Source organism: Tupaia chinensis, unplaced genomic scaffold, assembly GCF_000334495.1.
Source record: "Tupaia chinensis unplaced genomic scaffold, TupChi_1.0 Scaffold000115_1, whole genome shotgun sequence".
NCBI classification, from domain to species: Eukaryota; Metazoa; Chordata; class Mammalia; order Scandentia; family Tupaiidae; genus Tupaia; species Tupaia belangeri.
This window is the reverse complement of record NW_006159579.1, coordinates 2,205,110-2,224,423: the sequence shown is the minus strand read 5'-3', so window position 1 is coordinate 2,224,423 and position 19,314 is coordinate 2,205,110. Positions and strand designations below refer to the sequence as shown.

Here is a 19,314-nt window from a genome sequence, read left to right as displayed (position 1 = left end):
CCAGGCCATGAACCGGGGTCGACTACATGGGAGTCCAGCAACATAGCCATTATGCTAACTGCTGGTCCCCACCATTATTTCTATTACCATATCTTGCCCAACCTAGAATTTCCTTACTGATCCTCTAGTCATTGCCCTGTGCTCCCCAAAGCCTATTCTAAAGGTAATATACAATCTATATATTGTAGGTATTCAATTAAAAATATATTCAATAAATGGTGATTGCATATATCTGAGTTAAACTATTTTTATTTCTTTTTTTTACAATTTTCTATAGGGTACATGCACTCACCAGAGAGAGGGCGGGAAAGTGAGGAAACCCCCTGTCCCCTGCTTGGAGGAGACAACTACACCACAATCCCTACTCTTCCCATACTCTTTCAGTCTCTTCTCAGGATCTGAGGCATGTGTGCATATGCACTCAACCTAATTTTCAAGCTCCTGGATCCAGGACTCAAACTGCACAGTTGGCCATGTGGGATCCAGTGGTTTAACCTCCACGCCATCTGCTGGCCTAAAGACATCTCTTTGAGGTTTACAGTTTAATGCCTTTAGTTTTATAAACCGTAATCAGCACTTCCTAAACTGTCTCTATACCCTCTAAGTAAACTATTGGCTATACAGGTGACAAACAATCAAAGAAGCTAAGGCAATAGTGTAAATAATTAGTGTAATATTAAGAAGCATAGTGTCTGGAACAGGATTTGCAAGTGTTCTCCTGTCCAGGAAAAGTTAATAGTACCCTATTCAAGAGACAGACCATAGTTGTTAAAATTAATGAGAGGTTGGGGCTGGCAAGTGGCAGGGTGGTTAAAGGCGCTGGACTCCCACATGGCCAACTGACCACGGTTCAAGTCTCGGACCTGGTGGTTTGCTTTCTCACTTCCTCTCTCTCTCTCTGTCTCTCTCTCTGATCAAACTGGAAAATAATAATGATAATAATAATAAATAAAGTTAAATAAAATAATTGTTTTAAAAAAATTAATGAGAGGTAAACATGGAAGATGAAAGTGTTGTTTAAGGAAATGATACCATATGAGGGACCTGAGAATGTGGACTCAGTATTACCTCGTATGTAAAACAAGGCACTGAACTAGATCAGTGATTTTCAAATCCCTAAAGGTTCCACAACATATCATACAGGGACCACAGTGAGAGGGTGGAGAAGCTTTGGACCTTCCATCAATGCCTCAACCAGATTAACTCTGTTCTTACCTGTTTTAGGTATGGGGCTTTGGCATAATAAAAATAACATACTGCCAGTCACTAAACCTTTACACAGATTTTTTTTCCTCATAACAATTTATGTGAGAAACAGTTCCTATTACGTAACTGTTATTATCCCCATTTTATAGATGGGGAAACTAAGATTTAAAGAAATGAGGAAACTTGCCCAACAAATAAGTCCTGGGGTAAGGATCATATCAGAATGGCCTAGAATCAGAATGATAACTTTATAAGGATTATTGGGGATGGTGATATTGTAACTATAATTCCTGCTATGTATGGGAAGTGGACCAAATGACTCTAATGACTAGATCTGAAAGTCTCTAATTCTCAGATAGAGGTTTAAGATGTCAGACATGGGGGATCATAACCAGTGCCCAATCTCTCTCAAACCAAATTCAGGAAAAGGGGGAAGATCCACCCTCATTTCTAGGTCTTCTATATTTATTATGATATATGTGAGGCCACCCTAAGTCAAGAACCCATATTTCTACCTGGTCACCTTCAAAGGAGAGTAGGTCCTTGCTATTTTTTTTTTTTCTTTTCCCAGTCTTTACCAACTACCTGGTCAATGTGGTTCTCTATATTTGTGACAGAAATTCTTACAATCCGTGTCAGAAGTAACTTCAGTAAAACTCTTGTCCACTCCAGATAGTTTACAGGTGAAAAAAAGAAGGCTAAAAAAGGCATTATCTAAAACTATTCTCCTCATTAAATGTTTATTGAACACACTGGTATAAGTTGGCCCAGATACAAACTCAAGTAGCTGACATGGAACTCAGGACACTTATTATTTATTTATATTTTTTTGGAGAGGTTTTTTCGCTATAGGGTACGTGCGCTCACCAGACAGAGAGAGAGAGACATAGAGACAGAAAGTGAGAAATCACCCCCCAGGGGGGATGGTCACGCCGCAATCTCTTCTCCTCCATTCTCCTCTTGGGATCTTGGGCACGCATGCATACGCACCCAGTGTGAGTTTTAAGCCACCGGGTCCGGGACGTGAACCGCGGTTGACTACATGGGAGTCCAGCGACACAGCCATTACGCTAACTGCTGGTTCCCAGGACATTTATTATTCAAATGCCATCTACTCCTCCCTCCCACCAAAAAAAAAAAAAATGTGACTTGGAAAGCATGGCTTATTTGTTTCATTTTCACCATTTTAGACAGAACTTTTTATTTTTTAAGTCTATTTTTTTCCTGAGAAAGAAAGAGACAGGGACCCTGGCAGGGTCTTATTATACTGCAAACTGCCTTTAAGCCTTCTAGCCAGTCAGGATCATGGCCATGTTATGTCCAGTGTGTTCAGGTTACCTGGTACCTGAACCCTGGGCCTTCCCATGTGGCTCCAGCATCTTGCAGCAGCATACCACTGCCTGTACCACCATGGGTAAGCCTATGGAGAGGTTCCTTAAAAGTGTCAAAGGTTAGGACCAGCAGATGGCATAATGGTAACATCACTGGGCTGCCAAGTAGTTGACTGTTGTTCAAGTCCTGAACCTAGCGACTTAAAACTCACACTGGGCACATGTGTGCGTATGCCCAAGATCTCATGAGGAGAATAGAGGAGAAAGGATTGCGATGTGGCCATCCCCCCCAGGGGGGGGTGGTGATTTCTCGCTTTCTGTCTCTATGTCTCTCTTTGTCTCTATGGTGAGTGCACATGCTCTATAGCAAAAATCTAAGTTAGTAAATAAATAAAGTGTCAAAAGTCATAGGGAGAAATGAGAAAAGTCCTTAAACATGAAGTCCTCCAGCATTCTTGCACAATCTGCCTGTCCAATTCAAGTGGAAAAAGATTTTCCAACAACAGGTATTTCCCACATATCTCCCATTAGCTTCAAGTGTTTAATGCTACCAGTTACAAACTATCTCCAGACAAGGAGAGCAGACTCCTTCCTCAATCCAGTCTCCCAAACTTTCTCAAATTCTCCCTTTTCCTTACCATGTCAATAGAAACTCAACCCGCCTACTGACTCACCATAGAATCACCACTGTTGCCACAGAGCTTCTAAAAACCACTTCCTTTTCAAAAACAATTGTAGAATCCCAGAAGATGCAAAGTATCTGTAGTTCATCTCCTACAATTCCCGCAAAGACAAGACCCAAAGATGATAAGAGAATGATCTGAAGCCATCTTCTTTCTCAATGAGTGTTTTTCTTTACTAAATATATTTTAGTCAGTGGATATAATGTTTTAAAATCAGTGAAAATGGAGACTGAGAGTCACTCCCTTTCTATATCACTAAAGTGAACTCCAGAACATGGATCTAGATAATTTAACAAAGTCCTTGGGCATGAATGATAGGGTAATACAATCTAGAGCTCTGGCTTTCCATGTCATCTTGACAAATTCTCTTCTTATCAGTAATATTTGGGAGTACATAGGGATTCTAAGAGCAGAGCTTCTGTACTAAGGTCACTTCTGAAGTCACCTGCTTCTCAAAAGTTCTAGATTTTTTTTTTTTTACGAATTATTTAATTCAACTTTATTTATTTATTTATTTATTTTAATTTGACCACAGAAGGACAAGGTGAGAGACAGAAAGAGAGAGCGAGAGAGGGAAAGTGAGAAAGGAAGTCGCTAGGTCCAGGACTTGAACCATCGTATTCAATCCAACTCAATTAACAACACCATGAGATAAAAGCTAAATTTATTCACATTTCACTGCTGAGAAACTGAGGCTCAAAGAAGCTAAGTAATTTTTCCAAAATCAGACAGTTAGTGGCAAAAATAGGATTCAAACTAGGTTCGTTTGACACCAAAACCCATTCCCCTAATTTTCATGTTATACTGCCTCTTTATATGCTTTCTTTTTTCTATTAACTATTTGTGTTAAATGGCTCTTTGTGGTTAAGTCCATAATTGCCTCCAGGCTGTTTTTCATTTGTTTGTTTGTTTAGGGTTTTTTTAAGAGAAATTTTTGTTATAGGACACATGTGTTTACCAGAGAGATGGAGGGACAGAAAGTGAGATATCAGGACCAGCAGTTAGTGTAATGGCTATGTCGCTGGACTCCAATGTAGTTGACTGCAGTTCGAGTTCCGGACCCAGTGGCTTAAAACTCATGCCAGGCATGTGTGCATGTGTGCCCAAGATCCCAAGAGGACAATGGAGGAGAAGGGATTGCGGTGTGGCCATCCCCCCCCCCCCGGGGGGGGTGATTTCTCACTTTCTGTCTCTCTGTCTCTGTCTGGCGAGCGCACATGCCCTATAGCAAAAACCTCTCAAAAAAAAAAAAAAAAAAAAAAGTGAGCTATCACCCCTCAGAGGGGATGGCCATACCACAATCCCTTCACCTCCATTTTCCTCTTGGGATTTTGGGAACACATGCACACGTGCCCACCATTAGTTTTAAGCTGCCTCCAGGACTCAAACAGTTCAACTACAGGGAAATCCAGCAATGTAACCATACGCCATCTGCTGGTCCCTAGGCTGTTTTATATAGGCTTGTTTGGTCTTCCGAAATAGGATATAAATTCCATCAGACCAAGGTTTGGGACATTTAAATCTGATAATACATTTAATCGGATATTTTTAAACAAATTAATTTAAAGTTGCTTAAAATTACATTAAAATTAAATTTTACATTGATTTTAAATTAATTTGAATAATATAGCTAACTTCTCTTTTCATCTCTCACAGCCATGTGTTGGACTACTAGAATAATGAGATAGTATCATGAATATCAGACAGTTGATGTGCTACCTGGTGGCATGGTAGTTAAGGCAGCTGGGTCCCACATGACTAACAGTGTGGTCAAGTCCTGGACCTAGCAGCTTGAAAAATAGACCAGGCACATGTGCAATCTCAAAAGTGTAAGTGTACATGCCCTCTGGCAAATTAAGGGGAAAACAATGCTGATGTACCTTCCCTATACCTAAGTGGTTAAGGGAGCTGGAACACACATAGTTGACCACAGTTCAAATCCTGGCCCTGGTGGCTTAAAAAACAAGCCAAGCATACGTGTACGTGTGCCCCAAACCCAACAGAACAGAAAATTAAGGACAAGGATTGCAGTGTAACCAAGTTCCACTAAGGGGTGCTTCCTCCCTCTCTTTCTCTCTCTGGCAATCACAATATCCTCTGACAATGAAAACAAAACAAAACAAAACAAACAAAGGAATAGCTGTCTAAAAGTAAGACTATCTGGAGATTAGTCTCAGTTCAGTCTTCAAGCAAGTATATGACCCTTAAGCAAATCACTTAGCCTCTCTGGCTGTTAATCTACTGATCTATAAAGAGAGTTGGCCTAGATGGACTCTTAAGAGTTGCTTCAAATTCTAAAAATACTATTATTATTCCATTAACATTTACCAAATGTCAAGCCAAATGCAAAAGGCCAACTTATTCCTTAATATGGTTCTATTTTTGCTAATTGGAATACTTTCCTAAGAGCACTATTTCCTTTCAGTGTATGCATAAGACATGTCCCCAAACAAAATGAGCTACACATGTATTTGTCAATGCTATCATAGCTATCTAAAAGACATGGTTTAAGACAAGAAGAAAGTCATACTAGAGCTCTCTAAGAAGTATATCAACTGGAGAAAATCATCGAAAAAATGCCATTTAAAAAAAAATATTGCCAGGGAACCAGCAGTTAGCATAATGGCTATGTCGCTGGACTCCCACGTAGTCGACCGCAGTTCGCGTCCCAGACCCGGTGGCTTAAAACTCATGCCAGGCGCATGTGCGTGCGTGCCCAAGATCCCAAGAGGAGAATGGAGGAGAAGGGATTGCAGCGTGACCATCCCCCCTGGGGGGTGATTTCTCGCTTTCTGTCTCTATGTCTCTCTCTCTGTCTGTCTGGTGAGCGCATGCGCCCTATAGCGAAAACCTCTCCAAAAAAAAAAAAAAAAAATTGCCAGAGGACATGTGCACTCACCAAAGAAAGACAGGGAGGAAAAGAGAGTAGAGAAGGAAAGCATCCAGCCCCTAGTGGAGGTGTGGTCACGCCACAATCCCTTCTCCTCCATTTCTCCAAACTGTCAGGATTTGGGCACACAAACACATGTGCCTGGCATGTGTTTCAAGTCTCTAAAGCCATGACTTGAACCACACACTGAACCATGTGGGATCCTGTTTCTTTAACTACTATGCCTCGGGGCTGGCCCCGATGTTATTTTTGAAAACATCAACAAAAATTAGAACAAAAAGAAAGTGGGATCCAAGTGGGAGGACTTGGGGAAAAAAGGAGGAAGAAGGCTGGGAGGTGAATCATAGCATGAAGACCCTGTTGAGGGGGTCTCTCTCTCTCTCTCTCTCTCATGCTGTCTCTTTCATGGAAAAAAAATGTAGCCATAATATACTATTCTTACATAAATTGTCATTTTAAATTAACTAAAAAAATAAGCCATAATTATACTGAAGACTGGAAGAAGGAAGCTAAGGGGGTATACGAGAACCAAATTCTCATTATCATGATAGGAAAATAATGCTTTTAAAATGATGATGAAATTTCAGTATAAGCATATTATTTAAAAATATGGAAGTAACAAAGGTAAGTAATCACATACCAGCATATTTGTACTTTACTTTCTTATAACAATGGGATTTATTGGTAGCTCACTTTTGTTTTACCACAAACATAAAATAATTGAATATACATATAATACTTATAATTCATCCTTTTATCCCTGAATCTATATCACCTAACACAGAACTGAGCACCAATATCTTTAACAATTCTGTTGAAGGAATAGAGAAGGAGGTCTTGTTACAGAGTTACATAATTTTGCACTAGGTTTAAATTTAGGGAGTTAATTCAGTGCTTCCCAAATTGGTGTTTCATGGGACTCTGCTTCTTTCCTAAGAGCATTATTAACAGTATGCTACAAAAAATGTTTAGGGCTAAAAAATTTGGGAAATCCCATGTTAAACAAAATCAGGTATCTCTGCTTCTTGAAGACTTTATTACGTTAATATACATTGGGAATCTCACACATGGCAATTTATTACGCAGTATTTTCCTAACTCATTCATTTAATGAATTAAGAAGCCCTCCTAATAATATCTCTAGTAATGAGGGGTTCCTGAAGCATTCTTTAGCAAATATGGACTAGCCTGATCCCTTCATTTTGCAATTGTAGAAAGAGAGGTTCTCTAGATCCTGTTCAGGTAAGGACAGTAGGGGAACTAATGTGTCAAGAAAAAAGGGACTCAGAATTCTGGATTAATCTCTAATGATTAAATAATTCTGGTTTGTATTTTCTGTCTTTCATCAGGCACCTGAGAGTTCTTTTACTTTTTTTTAAAGAATTATTTATTTAGTTTTATTTATTGTTATTTTAAAATTTTCTATAGGGCACATATCAGAGAGAGTGAGAGAGAGAGAGAGAAAGTGAGAAAGCAAGCTGCCAGGTCTGGGACTCAAACCTTGGTCAGCTATGTGGGATTCCTGCGCCCCAACCACCATGCCATCTGCCGACCCAGGCACTGAGTTCTTTCAAACCAGGGAACAAATTCAGGCTAAGCATTTCCTTTGTAGACCTTCAAAGGTTTTTTGATCCTTAAGAAGCCTAGGAAGTGAGCCCATGTGTCAGCTGGAGCTCAGGAATAAATCCCTAGAGCAGGAGAATCTTAACAGACATAATGAGTTTCAGTGACAGTGACCCCTGGTTGAGCAATAGTAATATGATAATAGACTACTCATATCTATAGTGTTTTTCAATAAAGAAATAAATGCTTTTATAATATCTCATCTGATTCTTACAACAAGCTAGTGAGAAACTCAAGGGTGGAATTAATATCCCCATTTTATGAAAGAGGAAACTGACTCACAGTTAAGTGCCTGTGGTTACATAGCAAGATAATGGCAGAGATAGAAAGAGAACCTAAATTTGCTCTCAGGTTAAGAACCTTTTCAATCTATCATACAAACCAGGCAAAATTTGACTGAGTACCAATTTAACTCTTTCACGAAGCATCCAAACTGTTCCTACTGATTAACTTAAAAAAAAAAAAATTCAGCTCTGGAGCCAGCAGGTGGCATGGAGGGTAGGGTGCTAGATCCCACATGGCTGGATGTGCAGTTTAAGCCCTGGACCTAGAAGCTTGAAAATCACGCCAGGCATGTGTGTGTGCATGTACAAAATCCCAAGAGGAGACTGGAGGAGAAAGGACGGCCCTATGGCCATCCCCCACCCAATGTGTGTGTGTGTGTGTGTGGTTTTTTTTTTCCCTTTCTCTCTGATGAGCACGTGTGCCCTATAGCAAAAACTGAAAAGAAAAAAAAAATCAGTTTTAGCATTCTCACAGGTGGTAGCAGAAGCAACACCTGAATTACTGGAACTTCATAGTTCCATTTGGGCTTTGCATAGTAATACTTCCATAGTGAGCTAGGTTGCTGGGGGAGGGGCTCTTAGAAAGTTCCCACTGGAGAAGTCACATGGCCTAGTAGTACAAGGAAGGAGTCAGACCTGGATTTGAATCCTACCTCTGTTGCTTACTTACTCTATGACCTTATTCACTATATAACCCTTCTCTGCTTCATTCCTTTACCTGTAAAACAGATCTAAGAATATTTATTTTGCAAAACTGTTGAGATGCCAAGGTAAGGAATTAGAGGGATAATGTAGTATCATGGTTAAGAGTGTAAGCTCTATAATTATACTGCCTGGGTTTGAATTGTAGTCCTTCTTCTTGTTAGCTGTTTGACTTTGTATAAGTCACTAAACTTCCCAGAATTTTACTTTTCACTAATGTAAAGTCAGGTAAAGAGTGCTTCTATACCTGTTGTGAGCATCAGATAAGATAATATTTGTTAAGCATAGAGGCTGGCACAGAGCTCAATAAAAGGTAAGGACAGTGGTGGTGTTGGTGATAAAAAAAAAAGTCCTAGTACCCATTTTTTTCTCAAAGCTAGAATGTGAAAGAAAGATAGCCTGTCCTGTTATTTTTCATTTATCCTTCCCCCCTCTTCCCTATTTTCCAAATCACAAACTAAGAACACTAGATTAGAAGTCAGGATACTTGGCTTTGACTGTCAACTTTGTCACATAAGAGATATATGATTTGAGGGAAGGTATTTAACTTCCTTCAAGTATTTTTCTTCATCTGAGACATTAAGTTAATGATACTTTGCTTACTCTGCTAGGATGTTTTAAGCCTCAAATGAGCTAATGGATCTTAAAGTATTTTGTGAACTGTGAAACACTATATAAATGTGAGAGGTGACTATTTTTATCTGCCACAGACTATAAAATAGATTTTTTTTTTTTTACCAGTAGAAAGCAACTTTATCTCCAAGTTTTCTCTCATGGACATTTCGGTCCAGTACATTGTAGCAGATGTTGGTAGTTGCTCCTTTCATCCACTCAATGAAGATTTTTCCTTTAGTCACATCAAAGTTGTACTGGAGGAATGGGCCAGAGCAAGGAGTCTTCCAGTAAAATTCCTTGGCAATGTCTCCCCAAAATTCTGTAACAGAAAGGAAAGCCCAGACATCACTAAGCTTCTCAGACAAATTTATCCTCAGACGACTTATCATCTATGTACAGGACCAAGTTATATCTTTTCTGTCCTAGTATCTACCGCTTGGGTCCCTTCTTTACTTGTCTAATCTTGTCATTCACCACTCTCCTAAACCACTTTCTCTTCCCATGGGCTGAATCTTGACTCAGATTCTTCCTGCTGTCCTCAAAACGGCCTATACATTTTTCACCATCTATTCAAATCATGGCCACCCAGTATTGCTTACCATATTATAGGCAACAGTAAATTTTTTAAAGGAATAATTAGTGAGGGAACCAGCAGTTAGCATAATGGCTATGTCGCTGGACTCCCACATAGTCGACCATGGTTCGCGTCCTGGACCCGGTGGCTTAAAACTCACGCCGGGCGCGTGTACGTGCATGCCAAAGATTCCGAGAAGAGATTGGAGGAGAAGGGATTGTGGCATGACCATCCCTCCTGGGGGGTGATTTCTCGCTTTCTGTCTCTATGTCTCTCTCTGTCTGTCTGGCAAACGCACATGCCCTATAGCGAAAAAAAACCTCTCCAAAAAAAAAAAAAAAAAGGAATAATTAGTGAAAGAAAAAATATTTACCCAGAGCTTTCTATGATCATCTGTCTTAATTTGTTCATTATCTCTCAGTAATTTATTGAGCATCTCCTTCTCCTCTACTACTTGTATGACTTTTACTCATGATGTGCCCAATGTGGATATAACATCCTTATATGTAGTATCTCATATAGTCTTCATCACAACCCTAGGAAATAGGATTTTCATTCTCATTTTATGGATTTGAAAATCAAGGTTCAGAGAGGTTAAATAACTTCTCTAAGTTTATGCAGTTACTAAGCCAAGACTTAGTTTGGGGTACCAGCTGGTGGCATGGTGGTTTTGGTGCTGGACCCCCACATGGCCAACCACAGTTCGAGTCCCAGACCTGGCAGCTTACATTCTCACTTTTCCCCACTCTCTTTCTCTCTGTGTCTCTCTCTGGTAGGCATGCATGCCCCGTTAGTTAAAAAAATAAAAATAATTTAACTTAATAAAAAAAATAAATTGGCTCATTAAAAAAAAAAAAAGAATCCAGACTTTACCGAAGAGAACATTTTTGCTAAAATCTGAAAGATGAATAGAAATTTTCCCCTACTCCCTTACTAAATAAGAGGAAACTATACTATGGAATAGGAGGGAACCAAGGATATATGTTCAGAAGAACTCTCTGAGGCTGAAATATGAATAATTGAAAGAATAGCAGGAATTCATAGAGTGAGTCTCAACTCAAGCCTCTAGATCCAGGACTCAAATTGCAGTCGGTCATGCGGGAGTCCAACGACATAACCATTGTGCCATCTGATGGTCCTTTTCAGAGATTTTTTTTTTGGTTTTGCTATATCGCATATGCACTTGCCAAAGAGACAGAGAGGCAGAAAGTGAGAATTTGCCTCCCAGGGAAGTGATTACCACTCCACAATTCTACAATCCTTTCTCCCCACTCTCCTCTTGGGATTTTGGGCATGAACACAATGTGCCTGGCATGACTGTCAAGCCACCAGGTCTCACACCTGAACTGCAGTCAACCAAATGGGAGTCCAGCAGGTGGTGCACCACCTGCTGGCCCCACCATTGAAGGGCTAAGCAAGAGTGACATGATCAGATTTACACTTAAAAAAATTTTTTTTTATTTTTAAAATTCATTCATTCATTTATTTTAATTTGACCAGAGACACACATATTCATTTATTTTAATTTGACCAGAGACACACATAGAGAAAAAAAGAGAGAGAAAACAATCCACCAGGTCCAGGACTCGAACTGTAATCAGCCATGTGGGAGTGTCCAGCACCTTAGCCACCATACCACCTGCTGGTCCCCTTAAAAATTGTTTTTAAATTAATGTTTTAAAACATTTGCTACAGGGCACATGTGCCTTCCAGAGAAAGAGAGCAAGAGATAAAGGGAAGGTGAGAAATCCTCCATCCCCACTGTGGTGGGTGGCCATGCCAAAATCCCATCTCCGCCTAGGGAACCAACAGTTAGCGTAATGGCTATGTCACTGGACTCCCATGTAGTCCACCGTGGTTTGAGTCCCAGACATGGTGGCTTAAAAACTCACGACAGTTGCCTGTGCATGCATGCCCAAGATCCCAAGAGGAGAATGGAGGAGAAGGGGTTGTGGCGTGGCTATCCCCCCTTGGGGGTGATTTCTTGCTTTCTGTCTCTCTGTTTCTCTCTGTCTTTTTGGCGAGCGCACGCGACCTATACCAAAAACCTCTCCAAAAAAAAAAAAAAGAAAAGAAAAAAAAATTCTCGATTCTTCTCTTGGGATTTTTGGTCATGTATGCATGGCATATTCTTAAACCACTGGATCCAGAATTCAAACCACACAGTAAGTCATGTAGGATGCCGCTGCCTTAACCACCTCACCATCAGTTGGCCTACGATACACACTCTTTTTAAAAAGAATTATTGGGACCAGCAGATGGCGTAATAACTATGTCACTGGACTCCCATGTAGTCAATAGTGGTTCGAGTCCTGTACCCGGTGTCTTAAACTCATGTTGGGCATGTGTGCATGCGTGCCCAAGATCCCAAGAGGAGAATGGAGGAGAAGGGATTGCAACAAGGCCATCCCTCCTGGAGGGTGATTTCTTACTTTCTGTCTCTCTGTCTTTCTTGCAAGATTATTGGACTGTCAGAAAAGTCATGATGCATCTTTGCCTAGCAAAACACAGAAAACAAGATGTCATGACTTTTCCAATGACCCAACATTTTTATTATTTTTTAATTTTACCAGAGAGAGACAGTGAGAGAGCGAGGGAAAGTGAGAAAGCAAATTGCCACATCTGGGACTCAAACCATGGTCAGCCATGTGGGAGTCCAGTACCCCAACCAACCATACCACCTGCTGACTCCAAATATACACTCTTAAAATATCTGCCTAGCTACTCTGGAGAAAATGTATTCACATGTAAAACAAAAAGGAAGAATTTAGAATATTCTGAGTGCTTGATCCGAAGTTAGAGGGAAGAGAGATACTGGGAACTATAATAATGGAAAGAACTTTAGAGATGATCCCCCTCATTTCACTGGTAAGAATCCAAATTCAGACCCAGCTCCTATGGTAGGCACAGGTGGTAAGGCATTGCTATGTGATGCTAGAGTTAACATGGAAGGCTCAATTCCAGATTATGAACCAACCTAAATGTGCCAGGAGTGGTGGTATACCCCTATAATCCTAGCTAATTCGGAGGCAGGAACAGGAGGCTCATGACATGATGAGAACCTATCAAAAAATGCCTAGCAGGCCAGGCAAGTGACATGGTGGTTAAGGCAGCTGGACCCCACATGGCCAAGTGTATCATTAGAGTCTGGGACCTGGCAGCTTGAAAAATATGCTGGCACATGAGCATGCATGCTCAAAATCCTGAGAGAAGAATGGAGAAGAAGAGATTGCGGTGTGGCCCACCCCACTTGGGGAAGGGGGGGTGATGATTGCTCACTTTCCCTCTCTTTGAATCTCTCCAGTGAGTGCATGTGCCCTATAGCAAAAACAAAACAAAACAACAAATAAACTATGCCTATCTATCTCTCTCCTTCATAAAAGGGAAGGAGGGAGGAAGGGAGGAAGGGAGGGAGAGAGGGAGAAAGGGAGAGAGGGAGGGAGGGAGAGAGGAAGGAAAGAAGGAAGGAAGGAAAAAAGTAAAGAAGGAAGAAAAAAAGAAAGGAGCAAAGGAAGGGAGGGAGAGAGGAAAGGAGGGAGATTCATAGAGACTAAGTGATTTGTTCAAGGTTATATGATTTAGACTTTATAAAACCTCGTTGGAGAGATAAGATTAACACATAAAGTGTTTTTGACTGTACGAGACAGATTATAATTGAAAGCTAAATTACACTGTGTACAATCTTGCAATCTATTAAAAAACCAAAGTTAAATCAACCCCAAGGTGACATTATATACCTATAAAACTAGAAAAGATTTTTAAAAGGGCCAGCTAGAAACATGGCAGTTAAGACAGCTGGAGCCCACATGGCTGAGGGCAAAGTTCAAGTCCCAAACGCCACAGCTTGAAGACCATGCCAGGCACATGTGTGTATGTGTCCAAATTTCAAGAGGAGAATGAAGGAAGAGGAGTTACGGTATGGCCATCCCCACTGAAAGGTGTGTTTTTACTTTCTCTCTCTCTCTCTTTCTTTCCTGGTGAGTGCACATGACCTCTAGCAACATTTTTTTTTTTTAAAGAAAAAGATTTTTAAAATGATTAAACTCAACGCCTGGGTGGCCCTGGGAAAACAGACACTCTTATACAATAATGGCATTGTAAGAAATTGGCACAGTCTTATTGAATAGCAGGGCAATGCCTGATAAGAGCCATAAAAATTTTTATACCTCTTTATCTGCTTACACAATGTTGGAGAATATACTTCAAAATAATAACCTAAAAGGAAAAAAAAAGTGACTACTAAAGAGATGTTTACAGCAACACTATTTATAATAGTGAAACTGGAAACCACTCAAAATCCCAAAAATAACAAACTGATGAAAACTAGTAATACAAGTAGTAATTAATACAATAGAAAACTAAATAGCCATTAAAAAGAAAGAAAATCTTTCAGGGAATTAGCATTCAGTAAATGACACTCAGGTACCAAAGACTGTATTAATTTTATTTGATCTTTATATTATAGTCCTATGAAGTATATATTAGATGAGAAAATAATATAGATGAGAAAAGTGAAGCTCGGTAAGTATAGGAAATTTTCCCAAAGAAGACACAGCCGAACACAAATGCTCAAAAATATTTTTAGCTGATAATAGTAGGTACACATTACATACGACCATTTATGCCTATCAACAAGGAATGGAGAAACTTGAGTTTTATGCTGAGTTGTGTTTTGTTTATAGAGGGTTTGACTTTGTGAAGGAATCTGGGTGTTTCATTGGTAAAGAGTCTAAGTACTGAAGAAGTTTACAAGAGAAAAAAGAAAAGCATGAATCAGGATGGTAAGGGGATGATCTGTTAAATTGGTGGGGTTTGAGTAGGTAGAGAGGAGCAGAAGGAAATAGACAAAGACAAGGAAGTGGGAAGAAGGACTTTTGTGTATTCAGGATATCAAGAAGAATAACTTTAGAATGAAGGGTGTGATAAGGAGTAGTGGAAGATAAGGATGGAGAGGTAGGGTGAGGCTAGATGATCCAGAGGCCTTAAAAGAAAATCAGAATTTTAACTTGAAACTGTAGGAAATAGATAATAATTGAAAGTTTCTGCAGTGACACCAGAAAGCAGTATTTCCAGAATATCAATCTAATTATGTTTAGATAAATCTATTAAATTCAGAGAGAAAAAATGAATTAGGAGGCTGTATGGCTGATTTAACAGGGTCTGTGAGGCCCAGTTATAATGGTACAAATGATAGGTCACTGTTACATGAGGCTGAGGCCACACAGGAGGCCTGGATTTAGTTCCGGACCATCCTAAACAGACTAGGCAGGGTAGCACGTGCCTGTAATACTAGCTAACTTGGAGGCTGAGTCAGGAGATGAGTGACATGAGAAAAAATACCTATTTTTTTTCCTCTCCTCCCTCTGTCTCAACAAAAGAAAGGGAGGGTGTAAGAATAGAAAAAAGAAGTGATAACTTTCAGAGACTTTTTTTCTTCTTTATTCATTATAGAGCTCATGTGTGCACTCATAGTCTGGTCATGGCACAATCCCCTTCCACCAATCCTCCAGCCCATTGGATGTTGGGCACTCATCAGGCATCTGGCATGTTTCAGGCTGACCAGACCGAGGATTTGAATCTCAGTTGCCATGTGGGATACAGCTTCTCTTGAGCAGTGCACCAGAGGGCCAGTCCCTGAGAAACATTCTGGGGTACTTGACAGAATTTGGTGAACAGCATATATTCTAGGGTCAGGGAAGAGAAATAGCATTGCTATTAGGAATATAGGTTCTGTAGTCAAGACTCCACTACTAACTAGCTTTATGACCTGGTCCAAGTTTGCAGACTTCTATAAGCTTTAGTTTCCTTCTCTATAAAGTAGAGACGAAAACAGTCTCTACATCAAATCAAAGTGGAATCATGTTTAGAAAACAGTAAACAATCTAGGGCTGGTCCCATCGCCTGGTGGTTAAAGGGAGCTGGATCCCACATGGCTGACCATGGTCTAAATCCCAGCTCCAGTAGCTTGAAAAAGACACCAGGCCCATGTATATGCATGTTCCAGATCCCAACAGGATGGAGAAATGGAAGAGAAGGGATTGTGGTGTGACCATGCCACATTGAAGAGTGCTTTCTCCCTCTTTATCTTTCTGGCTCTCCATCTCTCTCTGGTGAGTGTACATGCAATTAAAAAAAAACAGTAAGTAATCTATAAACAGATAAGATATATAGATACATCTTATTAGAGGAGAGGACAATGAAAGAGATTTATTGTTTGGGACAGTTCATCTGACACTCTAACAGGAATTAGAAAATTGGGGAAGAGAGGGCCAGCTCTGGGGCACAAAGGAAACATGTTGCTCAAGAAAAGCCAGATTTCACATGGCACCATCTATCAAACCCCTGGCCCAGTCAGCCTGAAACACACCAGGCACACACAGAAATGTCCCAGACCTGATGAGATAGACGACTGAAAGAAAGGGATTGTAGCATGACCAGACCCTGTGGAAGGTGCTCATCTCTCTCTCTCTCTCACTCTTACTCTCATGTGCATCACATATGCTCTATCATGATTTAAAAAAGAAAAAGTTTGGGACCAGTAGATGGTGTAATGGTTACATTGCTGGACTCCCATGTAGTCAACCATGGTTCAAGTCCCGGACCTAGGGGCTTAAAAAAAAATTCACGCCAGGAATGTGTGTGTGTGCTCAAAAATCTGAGAGGAGAATGGAGAAGGGATTGTGGTGTGGCCATCTTCCCTGGGGAATAATTTCTCACTTTCTTTCTCTCTGGCCAGTGGAGCAGAAGGACCTACAGTGGAAATCTCTCTTAAAAAACAAAAAATAAAAAAAGAAAGAAAGAAAGAAAGAAAGAAGTTGTTTAAGGGGTTAGCAGGAGGTGTGGAGGTTAAGGCAGCTGAATCCCACAGGGTTGACTATGCAGTTCAAGTCCAGGACCCAGCAACTTGAAAAACATGCTGAAGGGACCAGCAGATAGCGTAATGGCTACGTTGCTGGATCCCATGTAGCCGACCGCAGTTCAAGTCCCAGACCTGGTGGCTTAAACTCATGCTGGACACATGGGCATGAGTGCCCAAGATTCCAAGAGGAGAATGGAGGAGAAGGGATTGCACATGGCCATCCCCCCGGGGGGTGATTTTTCGCTTTCTGTCTCTCTTTCTGGCGAGCGTATGCGCCCTATAGCAAAAACCTCTCAAATGAAAAGAAGAAGAAGACAGAAAAACATGCTGGGGGACCAGCAGGTGGCATGTAGTTAAGGTGTTGGACACTCCTACATGATCAACCATGGCTCAAGTCCTGGACCTGGAGGCTTGCTTTCTCACTTTCTCTCTCTCTCTGGTCAAATTAAAATAAATGAATGAATAAAAAAAATTATTATTTGGGACCAGCAGTTGGTGTAATGGCTTTGTTGCTAGACTCCCATGTGGTCGACCACGGTTCGAGTCCCAGACTCGGTGGCTTAAACTTATGCTGGGCATGTGTGCATATGTGCCCAAGATCCCGAGAGGAGAATGGAGGAGAGGGGATTGTGGCATGGCCATCCCCTCCTGGGGGGTGATTTCTCACTTTTTCTCTCCCTGGAGCACTCATACCCTATGGAAATAAATAAAATCTGAGGACTCAGACTTGGAAACTAACTTTAGCAATCAATCACTTTATACTTGATTCATTCCTGTCTTTACTTGGTAATGGCTTCACCCATTTTGTTCTTATTGTTATCAAACTAACCATTCGTTTTTGAATGTTTCCTGTATACATTCTATAATACATACTTTACTTATTATTCACTTAGGTTCTTATACAAACTTATGAGGCAAGTATTAGTATTATCATTACAGATGAAGTAAAGAAATCTCAAACATGTTTAAAACTCTGCCTAAAATTCCACAGTAAAGGAATGGCAAAGCCAGGGTCTAAATCTAGATTTTTCTGGGTTTGATTCTTGGCCTATACTTATCCCACTACCAAACATCATGCTGTCTCCCAAACAGGGTGCAGTTTGATCCCTTACCCAGACTGAAGGGCAAGGGCAAGGGCAGAGCATTTTCCTCTCACATTTTTTCTTTTTTTGAGAGATTTTTTCTTTTTGCTATAGGGCACGTGCACTTGCCAGACAGACTGAGAGACAGAAAGCGAGAAATCACCCCTCCAGGGGAGATGGCCACACTATAATCCCCTCTCCTCCATTCTCTTCTCGCACACGTTCCCGGCATGAGTTTAAGTCACCGGGTCTGAGACTCGAACCGTGGTCTACTACATGAGAGTCCAATGACATAGCCATTACGCTAACTGCTGGTCCATCCTCTCACATTGTTAACCACATGGAATCATGTATTGGAATCTCTGCGCTATTACAATCCCAGTCCAACCTTTTTAAAAAAATTGACAGTTAAGTGACTTATTGAGTCTATACTCAAGAAAGTAATTTCAATTAGGGTTCCTGATATATTAAAAATAGATCTGGGAGCCAGTAGGTAGCATGATGGTTAACTCCCGCATGAACAATCGTGGTTTGATTCCTGAACCTGGCAGCTTGCTTTCTCACTTTCTCTCTCCCTCCCTCTCTCTCTCTGGTGAACACACATGCCCTATAGCAAATTTCAAAATAAAACAATAATACATAAAATTAAATAAATAATTCTTAAAAAAAAATCTGAGAGCCCATTACTAATTTTGAGGACTCCAAGCTTAAAAACCAAACCCATACAAGTCCTTCAACAGTTGACACGTGTTGACAGGTTAGAGGCCTCAGGGGTAATGACTGAGATGGTATGTAAGGCAGGCAAAGAAAGTTCTATTCAGGGCCCTCTTGCCCTCGAGGTTCCCCTTTACCCCTGAGAGCTCCTCTTTTTGCCTCTGGAACTCTCTCTTCTCATGAAACTTTAAATTTCCTCACGGAACATCCCCTCCCCTTTCAGTCTACTCAGGAAATCTCACTTCTTTCCTCACGGAACCCTGCATCTCCTCACAGAACACCTACTTCCCCACGAAAACTCACAGCTCCCCCCGGAACCTCCAAGGCCTCAGGGATCTCCCCAACTGCCAGGCAATCTTCTTCTTACAGAACCCCCAACTCCTCCCGATATCCCTTTTCCATCTCCCCAAAGAGCCGCAGTTCTTCCCGCAGAGAACCTCCATCTTCTCAGGGCCCTCTCAACTTCCCAAGGGAGCCCCAAGTCCCCCAGGGGAGCCCCACAACTCTCCTCACTGTCGCCCCCAGGCCCGCCCGGGCCCGGCCTCACCCCGCGGCTCCTCCACAGAGCGCCGGTGCAGCTCGCGGTAGCGCTGCAGCGAGGGGACGTGCGCGGAGCGGCTGACCTCAGGCGGCGGAGACCAACTTCGCGCCCGGCCCCCGGCTCCAGCTTCCTCCCGGCCCCCATTCCCGCTGCTGCTCCGGCTCCGCTCCTCTTGAAGCCCCATCGTGGCAAGTTCCGAGCACCGTGGCCC

General features: G+C 41.2%; 1 protein-coding gene across 2 annotated transcripts in view; it reads right to left on the bottom strand.

Annotated features, from left to right (window-relative positions):
- The window catches only part of ACSS2 (acyl-CoA synthetase short chain family member 2), a 60,056-nt gene extending 40,749 nt beyond the window's left edge, over positions 1 to 19,307 (bottom strand). Inside the window, exons 1-2 of one of the 2 annotated variants that reach the window (XM_006144039.2) lie at positions 19,110 to 19,307; positions 9,457 to 9,652 (exon numbers count right to left, since the gene is read on the bottom strand). In XM_006144039.2, coding sequence (XP_006144101.1) covers positions 9,457 to 9,652; positions 19,110 to 19,287 — 374 coding nt within the window. In that variant the 5' untranslated portion in view covers positions 19,288 to 19,307. The remainder of the gene's footprint in view (positions 1 to 9,456; positions 9,653 to 19,109) is intronic. The other variant, XM_006144040.2, reaches the window with a different exon arrangement.
- Between the last annotated feature and the right edge of the window lie 7 nt (positions 19,308 to 19,314).